We start from the raw sequence: 16,210 nt of genomic DNA on the forward strand, positions 1-16,210 counted from the left end.
CCGTCCCTCACTGAGCCCTCGGGAGCCTCCTCCCCATCCTGCCTTCCTCTCCCTAGATCCTAGTCAGTGCCTCCTCCACGTCTCCTCAGACCCAGCTGGGACTGGACAGGTGTGTTTTGTGCCAGAGGCTTTAACCTGCTCTCTGCTGAGCTCACCTGGGCAGCTTGGCATATGGCCAGAAGAGAGGACTTGCTGGTCCCTGATGGGCGGGGGTCTCCCAGGATGAGATCACAATGGTGTGAGGTAGGGAGCCCCACAGGCTCTGTGCTAACATGGGCTGCCCGCAGCTGGCCGGCCCTCACCTAGGCCTGCCCACAGCTGGCCCTGCCTTCACATGGACTTGCAGCCCCTGGCATTGCCCTTGCCTGGAGAGGCCGGTCCAATGGTCAGACAGCTCTCAATGCTTCCGGGAAAGGAGGGAGGGAGGACTGGTGTGAGCAGAGGGCTGTCAGCTGCAGCTGGCTCTCATGGCCCCTGGCTGCCATCAGGGAGCAGGGCCCAGCTGTGTGGCCCAACCTGCCTCCCCCAAGTCTGCAGTCTGGGGATGGCCCTGGGAGCTGGGCCTGGAGACAGTCATTGCCCAGGCTCAGCTCCAAGCCAAGGGTGGCTTGCAATGTCGAGATGGAGATGGGCCCCTCCAGCAGGGGGCAGCAGGGGGCAGTGGTCAGGCTGTGGCACTCCTGGAGGGCAGGGCCTGAGATGCCAGCGAGGAGGCTCAGAAGCCTGGCTGGGGGCAGACCGCGTCTGTGCTGAGAGCTGAGGCAGGCAGGGAAGTGCACAGGGACCTTTCAGAGCCCCTGTCTGCTGCTGACCGTCGGGGTGACGTGGGCACTGAGGCAAGTGGGGAGCCCATGACCCTCCCTCAAGGTGGGACCCAGCAGGGAACTCTCCCTGTCAGCCAGAAGAGCTGACGTGGACTTGAGGTCCTTGTGTGGCAATGGGGCTTGTGCAGTTCTTGAGGCTGCCCCTCCCCCTTGTCCCTGCCCTGCAGGAGATGAAAGAGCTGGCCAGGCTGGGCACCACTCACTTCCATCACATCGACTCCGCCATCGCATGGACTTTCAGAAACCACCTCATGTTCCGGGAACGTTACGGAATGAAGTGAGGCCTCTGGGCTGGGGAGGACCCGCGGGTGGGAGGAGCAAGGGTCCTGGGGCACATGGGGTCCCTAGGGAAGATTGGGTGCAAGCCTAAAACAGTTCATTGAGCACAGAAAACAAACTTGCCTTTTCTATAGTACACAAACTTTCCCAAGACACTGTGGAGAGAATGAAATGAAAAGAAACACCAGGGGAGACAATAGTAGCAATCTATCTAATAAAGGTGTTGTTTCCAGAATATTCAAGGAGCCCTTCAACTCAGTCACAAGGAAGCAGTGGGCAGCCTCCCAGTACCCCGGGAACACAGGCTCGGGGGCACCCTTCATGAAAGCACACACAATTCACCTCCTCAGCGCATGAACACACACTTATTCCCTACACCACAAAGGGGCACCAGCACACAGCTGTGGGAATGGGGGAAATAGAACCACTGAGGACACCGGGTGCTGGGGAGAACATGAGGCGAGGAACAGAGCACAGAAGCCCAGGCCCACGGCAGCACCCAGGGCCGTGTCACAATGAGAAACACACACCTCCCACACGAATCCCCAGCACACACGCACATTTACACAACCACTAGAACAGCCGAGTGCACAGAAAACACACACGCACGCTTCAGGGTTGTGTTCACAGTCACTGGATGCAGGGGAAGCCTGCACGATGCTCAGTGGGGAGACAGAGAAGCAACCCGTGCCACAGCTGAATCCTAGAACGGGATTCAGTGAGAGGCAGGACGAGGCTCGGGCTGGGCTGACCTGGAGGCCTCTCAGGTGCATTCTGCTAAGAGAGGAGCATCCCTCAGAGCCTACACGTGCTGTGATCCACTCACAGGACGTCTGCAAGAGGCCGACCCCTGGGACACACAACAGGGCAGGGGTGGCCACAGCTGGGGAGGAGGGGAGTTGGGCCACAAGGGGGCTCATGGGGAACACACAGGCGACAGGAGCTGCTCCCTACCAGGCTGAACGTGCATGGGAGGCTGACTCTCCACAGCTTGGACCCACGGGACTGCACTCCCACAGTGGGACGCTCACCTGTGCCCTGAACACCCACCTGGGGAAATGAAAGTGCACGGGACTGCGCCCTGGGAGGTGTGCGTGTCCCTGCAGGCGGCGCTCACCCACATGGTGGACAACACGCAGGTGCCCTGACGACGTCACTGCGCATGAGCAGAGTGTCACGGGCCCTGCGTGTGGCTGTCAGGCTCTGTTAGGCAGAGCTGCACTCAGAGCCTCGGCAGCACAATACGCACAGCCTCTGTCCTCTCTCTTCCAGCCAACAGGCCTTATTCCACATACTGATGGCCTATTCTGTCTACAATCCCGTGAGTATTCTGGGATCATAGTGCAGGTGCTATCCCAGCAGTCCCTGCAGGGCACCCCTGGTCACAGAGATTCCAGCATGGGTTGAGGGGCCTCGCTCATCCACAGCTCCGAGGAAGAGCGGTAGAGGCCAGGCTCTCAGCCTCCTTGGACCCAACCTCAAGTTCTGGGAGGAGAAAGGCAGCCTTCTCCTGGGCTGGTCTCCAGACCCCAGGAGCTTGGCCATGTTGGGACGCCCCTCCCAGGGCTAGCATTCCACACAGTGGGGCGGGGGGGCGAAGGCAGGGCAGATCAGGTGTATGACTTTGCTCTGGGTCCCCTGATGCCATTACACCCACCAGCCCTGTGGTTGGACCCATGGGCCTGAATCCCACTCTGTACAGCGCCACTGCCACAACCACCCACTCAGACTTTCCCATGAGTGGAGCAGGCGCAGGGCTCCATGGGTGACCCAGCAAGGCCTGGACATCCCCACCCCCTGACCTGCCACTGGCCAACCCTGCCTGGTGCCCTGGTTCCCAGGGGGCCTGGCACTCAGGAAGCCCAGGCCTGCACCCATGCCAGAGGCACACCTCCTGTTCCGGTCCTGGTAGCACTTCCTGGCTTACTTCTTCCTCGTGTGAGAAAGGGCCACCGGCTCACCTGCAGAGCTCAGGGGTCCAGAAGCTTCCATGGGCATGGATCTGGATTCCCACAGCAACCTGGCCCATGCTGACATCTTGGGGGTAACAGGTGTCCATACTTGAGCTCTCCCCCTGTGCTGCCTAAGCTCAGGCCCTGCAGGATTCCCTCCAGGAACTTGGAGAACTTCTCTGGGCTCCAATTCTTGGGCAGCTGACACCAAGTGGCAGGATTCAGGCACAGGGGCTCCCTGTGCCTAAATCTTCCTAGACCCTTCGGTGGGTGACCCTGATCTCCCTGAGAGGTGGCCATCCTAGGATATCATTCTTGCCAGGGGAGGTCTCCTAAAGGTATTCTGGGATCTTGCAGGAGGTGGGCTACAGCCAGGGTCTGAGCCATGTGGTGGCGCTGTTGCTCATGTATATGCCTGAGGAGGACTCTTTCTGGGCCCTGGTGCAGCTCATGGAAAGCAGGAAGCACGCGATGCTCGGTAGGTGGATGGCGTGTGGGGCCCAGTGCATGCAAGTCCGTGCACGGCCCTCACTGGCTCCTGAATCTGCAGGACAGTGTTGCTGTGTGTGGGGGGGAGGGGTGGGGCACTCCCTAGAAGCCAGGGCTGGCAGAGGCCTCCCAGACTGAGGCAGCCCCCTTCTTTTACCACCACCCAAAGTCCCTGCAGCTTAGCCATGGCCATCCTGGGTGTGGGAACCTTCAGAACAAGGGGTCCTGTCCTTGTCCAGTGACTCAGGTCGGTTCTGGATCTTCTGCCTCACACATGTCTACGCAGACTCTCAAGCACAGAGCCACACCCAGGGAACTTGTGGAAGGCAGCATCCTCTGTAGGGTCACCCCTCCTCGCTCCTGAGTCTTGGAATGGTCAGGAGTCACCCAGTCTGACAGCACTCACCACAGCAGGCTCCAGGGGCAGCCTGGCCTGGGCTGCACACAGTCACCCACCTGCACCCACCTCCCAAGCAGATCCTCTGCCCTGGCCATGTTCATCCCCACCTGCCCCTGGTCCAGCCTCCCCTGACCCTCAGTGCTCAGAAGCACCCCACCCAGGCCTGGGGCTCTCCAGCCTTCCTAGGAGGAGGCTCTCACGTGGGGTGTGGCTGATTCTACTCAGGTTTCTACAAACCAAACACCCCCAAACTGGAGCGATTCCAGCAACACCTGGGGCTCATTGTGCATCGCGCACTCCCCTCCCTGGAGAAACACCTGGTAAGTTAAGCATCTCCTTTCTCCTCTTGGGGGCTCTGGGCTCATGGGACTGCTTCCTGAGCCAGGGGAGGCCACGTCCTCACCAAAACTTTCCTTGGTTACGGGGGTCCGCGGCAGCTTGGGTGTTGGTTTGTTGTCCAGCACTTGGTCCCCCAGAGTTGGCGTAGATTGAAGGGAGACGCTGTCCCCAGAGCAGAGTGGACTGAGGGACCTGTGTCCCTTCAGGAACCTGCATGGCTGGGAGGGGGGATGCCCCTGCTGCTGGGCTTCCTGCACCCAGGGGCTCTGCCCCAGGGCTCAGATTAGAGGGAGTCAGGCCTGGGCCCTGGGCCCTGAGCCCCCTCTGCCTCTGCCTCTTCTTAGGAGAAGGAGGGTGTGTGCCTGGAGAACTCCACCGCCCACTGGTACATCCAGTGCTTCCTGGATGGGGTAAGTGCCCCGGGGACCCCTTGCCCAGGGAAGCTCCTGCCCCAGTGCCTGGTTCTCTGGTGCTGGTGGCCTGTGACTCTGAGCTCCCCCAGCCCCAGCAGACACAGGAGGGAGCCTGCTGTGCAGACCAGGCAGGCCCTGTCCAGCCCTACCCTGCCCTGCCCTGCTAAGGGTGGTCCAAGCTGAGGCTGAGCCTCAGAGCCAGCAAGGAGGGGACAGGGCCCACCAGGACCCATCCTGAGAGCCTGGCAAAGGCCAGAGCCCTACAGTGAGAGGCAGGAGATCCATAGACCCCCCATGGCAGAGGCTGCTGGCAGCACAGCCCAAGGGCTGACCCCTCCCCCAGGTCCCTGGGGTGTCTGGCATCTCCAGTGTGGCTTCCAAAGTGTGCAGACCCCCAGGGTCCAGGACAGGACATGGTCATCCTCTGTGGGTCTGGTTCGCTGAGTGGGCAGGGATGTGGCCATGAGGCATGGCCTCCCCTCCCCTCCCAGGAGGAGCTCTGGCCTTCTTGTGTGATCAGCCTCCTGGAGTCTCCCTCTGTCCTAGGGGAGTGACACTGCACACCCACCCCTGTGGGCCCTGCTGAGACCCTGACGGGCGGGTCCTCCAATGCCTCTGTCCCCAGGTGCCGTTCCCCCTGGCTCTGAGAATATGGGATATATACATCCTGGAGGGCGAGCACGTGCTCCCCTCCATGGCATACACGGCCCTCAAGATCCATCAAAGTGAGTCCTCAGGGCCCACAGAGGCCCGGGTGCTGGGGATGGAGGAGCTGGGGGTCCCCCTGCCTGTCCCTCGTGAGCAGGGCTTGAGGGAGGAATGAGGGGGTTTGGGAGGCCTGGGTTCCCTTCAGGAGGGCACTGAGAATCCCCCTGTTGCATCCCCAATCCCAGGCCCCCACAGACCACAAGGAGAAGTGGCCAGGGTCATCGCACTGGAAATTGGCCCCTGAGCAGTCCCTCCAGGGCTTGGCTTGACACCCAAGGGTGTCCAAGGGTGTCTGCAGCCCATGTCTGGTGCTGGGACAGGGCTTGGAGCAGCCATGGTGGCTGCGCCATCCCTAGGGCCCCTCCCAGCCTGACACCCACCCCCATGTCTAGAGCGCCTGCTGAAGATGCCCCGGGACCACCTCCGGGAGTTCCTGCAGGTGACCCTGAAGCAGGCCTGGTCTCTGAGCGAGGACGCGGTCATCAGGCAGCTGCGGGCCTCCATGCGTGAGCTGGGGAAGCTCCAGTGCCTCCTGCCTCCCGAAGGTGAGTCCAGCACATGGCCCCATCCCATGCTCCCTTGGGGGAGTCAGTAGTGGGAGTGCCAGGCCCTGACATCCCTGCCCAGGGCCTCACCTCTTCCTGGTCCTCCTTGTCCTCCCCGGGCTCAGCAGTTCTGCTTTCTGAAGCTCTGACAGCATGGCCTGGCGGGGCCTCGGGCAGCTTCCCAGCATCCTCCTGTGGGTGCCGGCTCTCCCCGCACCACTCTGGGGCCGGGCCGTGGAGCTGTCCTCAGGACATTTGTGGCTCTGGCTCCTCGGCTGACTCCCACTCTGGAGTGGATTGGAGGCCCCGCCTTGAGCTGCCCTGCCCAGGTCTGGAGCAGGTGCCCTGGCTCAGTGCCCCCAGGAGCCCAGAGCACAGCTGGACCCCCACTCCGGCAAGATGAGAAGTGGCCCTGCCTGCCCAAGGGGCTCTCCCCGACTTACCCCACACAGCCTCCTGGCCCGATGACCACAGCTGTCTGCCCACAGGACCCTCCTAGGACAGGGGTGGGCGGGGCTCCCAACTGCATGTGGGCAGGGCTAGAGGGAGGTGGGGCTGTGGGAGACCCTGTGCAGTGATGTAAAGCCTGCCGGCACTGGATCCCCTTCAGCCATCTGAGAACCCCTGGAAGGCCCAGGTGCCCTGAGCCCAGTTGTGGGGGCCGAGTGCACTCCTGTGAGCAGGGCTGGGCACAGAGGCAGGCGCTGGGGGCCCCGCGGCAGAACTCAAGGGCAACTGAGTGTGGGCTCTGCAGCCCTAGCCTCGGGCCAACAGAAGGCAGCGGGACCCGGAGCATCGCTGGCCTCTGGGCTCTGGTGGGGAGGGGTCCCCGTGCTCCTCCCCTGCTGCTGCTGCCATCATGCACCTGAGCACCTGGGTCCCCATGCAGAGCAGAGATGGGCTTGTCCCAGCTCTAGAGGCTCTAAGTGGGGGCCCAGGTGCAGGCTGTCCAGGCACTGGGGAGGCCCCACTGCGCCTCCAGATGCTGCCTCCCTGGGTGCTCATGGGACAGTAGCGATGACAGCCCAGTCTCACCAGGAAAGAGACAGTGGGCCAGGGGCAGAGGACACAGGGCACCCCTGCCACCTCTTTAGAAGCGGCATTCCCTGTCCCTGAGGGCCTGCACCAGACTCCATGTCTGCCCCACAGCCCCAGCTCTCACCCCCATCATCTTAGGCTCAGTTCCTTTCCAGCCATGTTGGAGGGACTCAGATGTGGGTAACTCAGCGAATGCACTGTTAGGGCGCAGGAGGTCAGGTGGGGTAGGTGACGGGGTCCTGAGTTGGTGCCTGGGTCCCCAGAGATGAGAGTGAGGTGGGGAGTTCAGGGCCATCCACCCTGTGGGGACTGCAGGAGGAGCCGGTGGTGTCCCAGGGCTCCCCTTGCCCGGGTTGCACACACCCTCCCGTCTGGGGCCAGCAGCCTGGAAGAGTCCTCAGCGTCACACGTGGTGATGGGGACCCCAGGGTGAGGTCGGGGCAGGCACCCTGCAGGCCAGACGGGGGCTGTGGAGAAGCAAACCGCGTCTCTTCTTCTTCCAGCCAAGGCCATCGAACAGTGCAGCAAGCCCCTGGGGCAGGCACGCGTCCCCCAGATGCACGTTCCTGCCCCCACTGCTCCGAAGGCCAAAATCACCATTCAGGACACAGTGGCAGTGTGGGAGCAGGCCAGGGGTCCCGCTACTCGTGCAGTGATGATCCGTCCTCCAGAAAGCTTTGGCCTCCGCATCACCGAGAGGGAAGGCCTGGAGGAGGAGGAGAGCTGGGAAGGCAGCCCAGAGCCCCTCGGCCTGGGCTCCCCTGTGGGGACCGCAGAGTCTCCATGTTCTGCCAGCCCCATGGAGTCTCCAAAGTGCTCGAGGTGGGGAGGCCTGTGCCAGTGCGCCAGTCTCCCTAACCTGAGCGGGCCAGAGCACAGGGAGGACGACTCCTCCGACGCTGGCAGCCGGGAGGGCCTGTGGATGTGGGCTCCTCCATGGGCCTCGGAGTGCCCAGAACCAGGGCCCATACAGGCTGTCCCCGCCTGGGGGCCATGGCTGAAGACTCCCCACTACTGGCATGGCAGCCCCACGCACTCTGGGGACAGTCACGGGCTGGAGCCGGCCAGAGCCAGCCCTGGGATGGGAGACCAGGCCCGTGTGCCCTCCCTGGCCAGAGGCCTCCTTACCTCTTATTCTGTGGGGCACCTGGATGATGGGTGCCTCCTAGAAGAGAGGCCGAGTCCAGCATCTGTCCTGCCCAGGCTGGGCAGCAGCCTTCCGTGTGTCTTCACGGCATCCTATACACTTGGTTGAGCCCCCACCCCCCAGGCTCTTCCTGGGGCCAGGACACCCTGACACTGGAAGACAACAGCCGTGCCAGGAGCCACTGTACTCTCCTCCCCGCCCCCTCCCCCACCGCCACCCTCAGGTGGTGCTGAGCCTGTATTAAATTGTTCCATGGAAAGGAGTTTGCTCCAGTTTGTGACCCCGGCGCCCAGCGGCAACAAGCTTCCCCGTGTTCCTGGGTAGATGGGTGGTTCCACAGCACCCAGCCCCAGGCAGAGACCCACTCAGGACCCTGCAGGCAATGCCTGAGATTCAGCTGTGCCCTGTGGGGCTGGGTCAGGGTGGGAGAGCAGCAGCTGTGAGTGCCCGTGACCTCTGGGACAGATCGGCAAATAGGAACAGCCGTGGTTGGAGGGCCTGTGTCACCTCTGTGCTCTCCCCTAGACCTGGGCGGCCGTGGCTGCAGCATCCCTGGCTTGACCCCACATGGCTCTCCCACATGGGAGAGGATGTGCACTCTGGGCTGGGAGGCGACCAGTGGCCAGCAGTGCGTCTATTGCCCAACTGACCAGGTGTTCGTAGCGTAGGCTGGAGGCACATTTAATAGAATCAAATGGATTCTCGGTGGAGGTGAGAGGGACTTGCTCTCGGCTGTGCCTATGTGTGTGAGCACCACGGGAGCAGAGCCCTTGGCCCTGGGACTCAGGTTCTCCAGGAAGGGCTGCCGCAGAGCGCTAGAGGGGCCTGGTCTGTGTGCTGAGCTCATGTGCTGTGGGCGGGAAGGGCCCTAGCACGCAGGTCACCTTGCTCTCCCACAAGCACCACTGTCAGAGGTGATCTCTGTGGCCGTGTAGCCACAGCTCTCAGCCGGGCACGCGGGCCACGGCTCACCTGAAATGCAGGGGCGGCTCCAGAGCCCTGTAAGGACAGGCGGTGAATTCGCAGACTCAGCATTTCCCAGCTCCTGCCCGGCTCCTGTCTCCCAGGACACACATGAGGCCCCGCGATGTCTCTAGAGGTTGACCTGAGGGACTCGAAGTCCTACCGGAACCCAGGTGCTGTGAGCAGTGCCACTGAGCTGGCCTCTGCCTGGACCCCCAGCCACCCCTAACAGAGGACTCAGTGCCTGGGGTTTAGGGGGCACAGGAAGCCAGAGTGGGTTTAGGGAGACCTCAACTAAAATCCAGGATGGGGAACCCCTGATGCTTCGGGAAGAGGCTTTCTCAGAAACCCTTCAGGCTCATTGGAGGGCGTTTAGCTGAAGTTGGAGGGGAGTCCTGGCCACTCTGTGTGGCAATAGCAAAATACCTGAAGCCGCGTTGCTTAGAAAATGAAAGAAGTTCACTTTGCCTGTGGCTTGACCAGCCCGAGAGCATGGCACGGCACCAGCTTCTGGTGAGGGTCTCATGGCAGACAGCATCCCCCAGCAGGAGCCCGAGTGAGATGGGGCTGGAGGAGGACTGGGCCCTGTCCCTGATGACAACCCCAGGGCAGGCAACATGGGGAAGACACCACTGGGACACGTGCATCCCCTCCTGGACCACCCGGGGTCCATCCCCTGCCTCGGCCCCTGAGTCCAGCTTCTTACACACGTGCACCCTGGGAGGCAGCGAGGATGCCTCAAGTAGTTGGGTTCCTGCCACCCACATGGGAGATTTGGGTTGAGATCCAGCTTCAGCCACGCCACTGCAGGCCTCTGGTGAGGGGAACAGTGGATGGAAGCAACCACCCCCCAAGATCCACGAATTAAACATTTGTAATGACATCTTGATAATAAGGAAATATTTGTAGCAACAACAATGGGAACTCACCCCTGTGCACCCTAAGCCATCCCAGGAGGCCAGCGCCCGTCCATGCAGGAGCTGGGTTGGGGCCCATGCACCCATGCTCCCTGCACACGGACTCTGGGGAACAAACCTCCCCCCCCAGTGAAGGAAAGTGCAATGTGGAGAACACTAAGCCTAGGCATCTGGAGTTTGAACTCAGGCAGAGAAAGGAAAATGCATGGGCGTCCTCCACCCAATTAGGAACATTTGACTGCTGAAGCTGAGTGGTCCCAATTCAGCACTCGCTGTGTTATTTTACAGCACTTTGTGAGTCTCCAAAAGAGTTTATAATGCAATTTAAAGGGAGAAGCTGAGGGGGGGATAAAAGAATCAGTTAAAACCCAAGTGTTGCTGGACAGCATCTCTGGACATGACATATCTGTGTGTTGAGGTGGATCTGTTCTGAGAGGAGGAGCGTGGTGGGGGACAGAGGCGTGGAGTCACCACACAGACCGGGGAGTCAGGTGAAAGTGAGCCAGATCGAGCAGCCCACAGACTAATTTATTTCAGTGGTACAGCAGCTTATATAGCCGAGACATCCAATCCAGTCATGGGGCAGTCTGTGCCCTAACCAATCACAGCCTGTGGCCAGGCAGTTTCCAAAACCATCCAATCACAGCCCATTGCCAGGCAGGCTCTGCTGCCATGTGGTTTCCCAGGTGGTTTTTGAAGTAACCTGAGTAACATGCTCGCTTGCCAGTGGCCATCTTGGCATGGCCTTCTCATTCCACCACATTTCCCCCTTTTCATTTATTTTTGAGCAATGGGAGGCATGATCCTTGGCCATACCATTGTTGACCCTGTGTCCATGTGGTCTCTGTACGCGGCTGTGCCTGTCTTAGGTTGTCCCCCAGGGGATATTACCCGTCGTTGACTAAACAGCGCTCAACACGGGAGACCACTGGTGTGCTTGCTCAGATGGGGTAGGAATGAGGAAGAATGGTAACCAGGAATTGTGTGACCACACACAGGCTGTGGGCCGTTTGAGTGGCTGACCAGAGCTAGTGGGGTATGAAGCGTTAATGGATGTGGCTATGGGCAGTTTCCCAGGGTAGGATGATAGGGCAGGTGCGTCTGCTAACAAGGCTGACTCTCAGTCTTGTTCAGCTGGTTCTGGTTGGCTGTCAGTTGCAGGCTGGATGTTTCTGGCTGGTACCCAAATGGGCTGTGTCGCATTCTCTGGAAAGACACAAGCATATCCTCGACCTTTGGTTAGAGAGGGTGTGGCCCCTTCCATTCTCCTGTCAGGGGTATTTCCACCTAACCATAGGGGCCGGGGTCTGGGATGGAAAGGATCCCCAGTGTTTATAAGCTGGGCTGACCCCTTGGAATCAAAAGTAAGAAACTTGATAGTGAAAAGGACCTCAGTCAAAGCAAGCTGTGGGTCTGGGGGCATACGGTTGTTTTTCTGTCCTTGTAAGAGATCTTTAATCGTCCTATGAGTTCTTTCAATGATTTCCTGCCCCTGTGGCTTGTATGGGATACCTGTGGCAGACTGTATGTTCCAGGACCTCAGGAAGGAATTAAATTCCTGTGGTGTATACGCTGGCCCGTTATCAGGCTTTATTGTCCAGGGGACACCGAGGACCAGTAGGGCTGACTTAACCGCCTTTATCACATTTCTAGCCTTTTCTCCGGATTGGGCTGCTGCAAATACAGCCTTTGAATACGTATCTCCCACCACATGGACAAACATAAGTTGACCAAAGGAGTTAATGTGGGTGACGTCCACTTGCCAGAGCTTCTTAGGAGCAAGGCCTCGCGGGTTCACTCCTGCTTGTAGCAGTGGGCCTAACGGGGCGAGGGGGGCACAATTCTTGCAAGAGTGCAGTAGGTGTTTGCATTGGTCATTGTTAGCTCCGGGAAAAGTGATTTTGTGTCGCTTTCTGCCATATGAAGTTTTTGGTGTAGAATAGGGGCTTGTTCTAGGTGTCTGATGGCAGCCATGTTGCAGGAGATAAGACGATCGACCTCTTTGTTGCCTTGGGAAACTCACATAACAAGCATCAAGTATGACCTGCAAACCAACGTAAGCACAGCAATGGAGTTTTCTTTCTGAAGTTGAGCCTTGAAGGATCAAAATTGAAAGTATGCATCAGGAACTGAACCTCACCTGTGTTTAGATGGGGCCTGCTGAGTGGGAGAAGTCCTCATGAACTCATTATGTGAGAGTTCTCACTTAGCCTGTGAGAAACTGTGTGTTTTTTTTTTTTTGTTTGTTTGTTTGTTTTTAAGATTCATTTATTTGCCGGCGCCGCGGCTCACTAGGCTAATCCTCCGCCTGGCGGCGCCGGCACACCGGGTTCTAGTCCCGGTCGGGGTGCCGGATTCTGTCCCAGTTGCCCCTCTTCCAGGCCAGCTCTCTGCTGTGGCCAGGGAGTGCAGTGGAGGATGGCCCAAGTGCTTGGGCCCTGCACCCCATGGGAGACCAGGAGAAGCACCTGGCTCCTGGCTTCGGATCAGCATGGTGCGCCGGCCGCAGCGCGCCAGCCGCGGCGGCCATTGGAGGGTGAACCAACAGCAAAAGGAAGACCTTTCTCTCTGTCTCTCTCTCTCTCACTGTCCACTCTGCCTGTCAAAAAGAAAAAAAAAGATTCATTTATTTGAAAATCAGAGTTACAGAATGGGAGAGACTGAGAGAAAGGCCAGGCCACATTCAGGAGCCAGGAGCTTCTTCTATGGCTCCCATGTGGGTGGCAGAAGCTCAAGTACCTGGTCCATCTTCTGTTGCTTTCCCAGGCCATTGGCAGGAAGGTGGATTGGAAATGGAGCAGCTGGGATTCAAACCAGTGCTGATATGGGATGCCAGCATTGCAGGCAGCGGCTTTGCCTACTAAGCCACAGCACGGTCCCTGAGAAAGTTTTGTTTTTTTAAAGATTTATTATTTGTTATTTATTTGAAAGGCAGCGTTAAAGGGGGGGCAGAGACAGAGAGAGAGGTCTTCCATCTGCTGGGTCACTCCCCAAATGGCAGCAACAGCCATATGGGATGCCGGCACTTCAGGCCAGGGCTTTAACCCGCTGTGCCACAGCGCCGGCCCCTGATAAAGTTTTCATTTACAAGCTGAATCTTGGCCAGCTGAAGCTCCAGCTGGGCGGGAGAAACGTGGAGTAAGCAGTGGCAGGAGCAGGTCAGAGGTACTAAGTGGCCTGTGACGATGATTGAGGCTGCAGGCATTTTTCCATGTGCTTGTTCTGTGTGTTTGGGTACGGACACTGACGATTCGCACTTCTCCCTCGCTGTTGTTTTCCACGCCCATTGTTGGGGTTGTCTTTACATACAGTTTTCAGGTTACGGAATGTTCAGCGGGACCATAATGAATTTTTTTTTTTTTTTTTTTGACAGCAGAGTGGACAGTGAGAGAGAGAGACAGAGAGAAAGGTCTTCCTTTTGCTGTTGGTTCACCCTCCAGTGGCCGCCGCGGCCGGCGCACCGCACTGATCGGAAGCCGGAAACCAGGTGCTTCTCCTGGTCTCCCATGGGGTGCAGGGCCCAAGCACTTGGGCCATCCTCCACTGCCCTCCCGGGCCACAGCAGAGAGCTGGCCTGGAAGAGGGGCAACCGGGACAGACTCCGGCGCCCCAACCGGGACTAGAACCCAGTGTGCCGGCTCCGCAGGCGGAGGATTAGCCTAGTGAGCTGTGGCGCCAGCAACCATAATGATTTCGAGGACCGGCTGCTGAGTCTCATGGAGTCGGCGATTGTTGCTTCCTTATTTTGGGCGAAGCATGAGGACTCCTTTACCTGTGCGAAGCCTAGCTGAGTCATGTTGGCTGGGAACAGGATTATTTTTACTGTTTTCTAGTAGCTCAGATGTGTGTAGAAGAGCGTGTATGGGAGCTGAGTACCTAAAGGCAGAGACCATGGTGCTGTTAACTTATTGCCTCTCAGCCGCGACTTCTCCGCCCCGCAGTGAGACACAGAAGCTGCGCCTGCGTTTACTGGTTTTCTGCTGGTGCAATACCAAGCTCTGCCAGTAGAGGGTGTAGGAGACGCACTAAAGCAGAGCTGAAGAAGGGATTTTGGAATTTGTTCTTCCCACAGTGCACCTGCCGGCGCGTTGTGAGAGCTCTAGGAAGGTTTTGATGTCAGCAGGTTTTGATGTCAACATTGAAGTGCCTTCCTGTTCAGCAGCCAGCCCGCAAGCTCCCAGAAAGCTGCTTTCTGTTCCCTAGGCGTGGCCTGTTGCACCCAGCATAACCTGCACCGTGCACGGAGTCCCACATCCACCTACTCGGCTGGCGTCTGAACCCAGCACTGGAGGCCCCTTCTTCAGGCATTCTCCCCTTCAAGGGCGACTGGTAGCTTCCTACAATTGCTATTCCTGAGTCTTTAGATTCTGTTTTATCAGATCTACAGTTAATGATTGTTTGCTGCCTAATTATCCCACGTATTAAAAAGGCCCGATTCCAGGTCCAATAAAATTGGGTGTTGAAAACAGTTAATTAGAACTAGAAGGATGGGGCCGGCACTGTGGCGCAGAGGGTTAAAGCCCTAGCCTGAAGCACCGGCATCCCATATGGGCACCAGTTCGAAATCTGTCTGCTCCACTTCTGATCCCGCTCTCTGCCATAGTCTGGGAAAGCAGTAGAAGATGGTCCAAGTCCTTGGGCCCCTGTACCCGTGTGGGAGACCTGGAAGAAGCACTTGGCTCCTGGCTTTGGATCGGTGCAGCGCCAGCTGTTGTGGTCATCTGGGAAGTGAACCAGCGGATGGAAGTCCTCTCTCTCTGTCTCTACCTCTCTCTTTCTCTGCCTCTCCTCTCTCTGTGTAACCCTGACTTTTGAATAAATAAATAAATAAATAAATAAATAAATAAATCCTTTTAAAAAAAGGAATAGAAGGGAACTTTTTCAACCTAGCAGAGGACATTGGTGTAAAACCCATTGGATGCAACACTGAAGGACAGAGCTTGGCCCCGCAGTCAATAAGGGACAATGATGGCTGCTTTTGCCACCACTATTCGGTATCGTCCTGGATGTCCAGAGCAAATAGGCAAGAACTAGAAATGAAAGGTATCCAGTCAGGGAAGAAAAAGAAAAATTATACTTAGGAATGACAGGACGCTGTATCCTCAAAGCATCTGCAAAACCTAGTAAATTGGCCAGCGCCGCAGCTCACTAGGCTAATCCTCTGCCTGTGGCGCCGGCACCCCAGGGTTCTAGTCCCAGTCGGGGTGCCGGATTCTGTCCCGGTTGCTCCTCTTCCAGTCCAGCTCTCTGCTGGGGCCCGGGAATGCAATGGAGGATGGCCCAAGTGCTTGGGCCCTGCACCCGCATGGGAGACCAGGAGGAAGTACCTTCGGTACTTCGGATCGGTGCAGTGTGCCAGCCGCAGCACGCTGGCCGTAGCGGCCACTTGGGGGGTGAACCAATGGAAAAAGGAAGACCTTTCTCTCTGTCTCTCTCACTGTCTAACTCTGCCTGTCAAAAAAAAAAAAAAAAAACCCTAGTAAATTGAGCAAAGTTAAATAATCCAAGACCAACACACAAAAACTGTTGTTTTAAATACACAATAGCCATGAACACTACAAAAATGGTATTGAGAAGACAATTTCATTTATAACAACATAAAGAGGCCGGCACTGTGGCGTAGTGGGTAAGGCCACCACCGCCTGCAGTGCCAGCATCCCATATGGGCACCGGTTCAAGTCCCAGCTGCTCCACTTCCAATCCAGCTCTCTGCTGTGGCCTGGGAAAGCAGTAGAAGATGGCCCAGGTCCTTGGGTCCCTGCACCCACGTGGGAGTCCCGGAAGAAGCTCCTGGCTCCTGGCTCCCGGCTCCTGGCTCCTGGCTCCTGGCTCCTGGTTCCTGGCTCCTGGCTTCGGAACAGTGCAGCTACAGTCGTTGCAGCCAACTGGGGAGTGAACCAGGTGATTGAAGACCGCTCGCTCGCTCGCTCTCTCTCTTTCTCTCTCTCTGCTTCTCCTTCTCCCTCTGTGTAATTCTGACTTTCAAATAAATAAATAAATCTTAAAAAATAACAGCATTAAAAAAAGAACTTACACAGGAATAAATTTAATCACAACAGAGCAAGACTTGTACACTGAAAATGACAAGCTATCGAAGACCACAAAGCATTGTTGAGAGACATTATGCAAGACCTCAATAAATGAAAAGGTATCCTGTGTGCATAGACTTGACAACTTAGTGCTGGACACATAAAAT

At 57.9% G+C, this 16,210-nt stretch overlaps 1 protein-coding gene across 4 annotated transcripts in view; it reads left to right on the plus strand.

The window, feature by feature from the left end:
• Window positions 1–8,372, plus strand: part of LOC138846705 (TBC1 domain family member 3D-like) — a 90,768-nt gene extending 82,396 nt beyond the window's left edge. For all 4 annotated transcript variants that reach the window (XM_070063237.1, XM_070063235.1, XM_070063236.1 and 1 more), the window contains exons 4-10: window positions 992–2,424; window positions 3,413–3,533; window positions 4,170–4,264; window positions 4,628–4,693; window positions 5,322–5,421; window positions 5,797–5,949; window positions 7,491–8,372. In XM_070063237.1, coding sequence (XP_069919338.1) covers window positions 2,401–2,424; window positions 3,413–3,533; window positions 4,170–4,264; window positions 4,628–4,693; window positions 5,322–5,421; window positions 5,797–5,949; window positions 7,491–8,242 — 1,311 coding nt within the window. In that variant the 5' untranslated portion in view covers window positions 992–2,400 and the 3' untranslated portion in view covers window positions 8,243–8,372. The remainder of the gene's footprint in view (window positions 1–991; window positions 2,425–3,412; window positions 3,534–4,169; window positions 4,265–4,627; window positions 4,694–5,321; window positions 5,422–5,796; window positions 5,950–7,490) is intronic.
• Window positions 8,373–16,210: the final 7,838 nt, after the last annotated feature.

This window comes from Oryctolagus cuniculus, chromosome 18 (genome assembly GCF_964237555.1).
Source record: "Oryctolagus cuniculus chromosome 18, mOryCun1.1, whole genome shotgun sequence".
NCBI lineage: Eukaryota > Metazoa > Chordata > Mammalia > Lagomorpha > Leporidae > Oryctolagus > Oryctolagus cuniculus.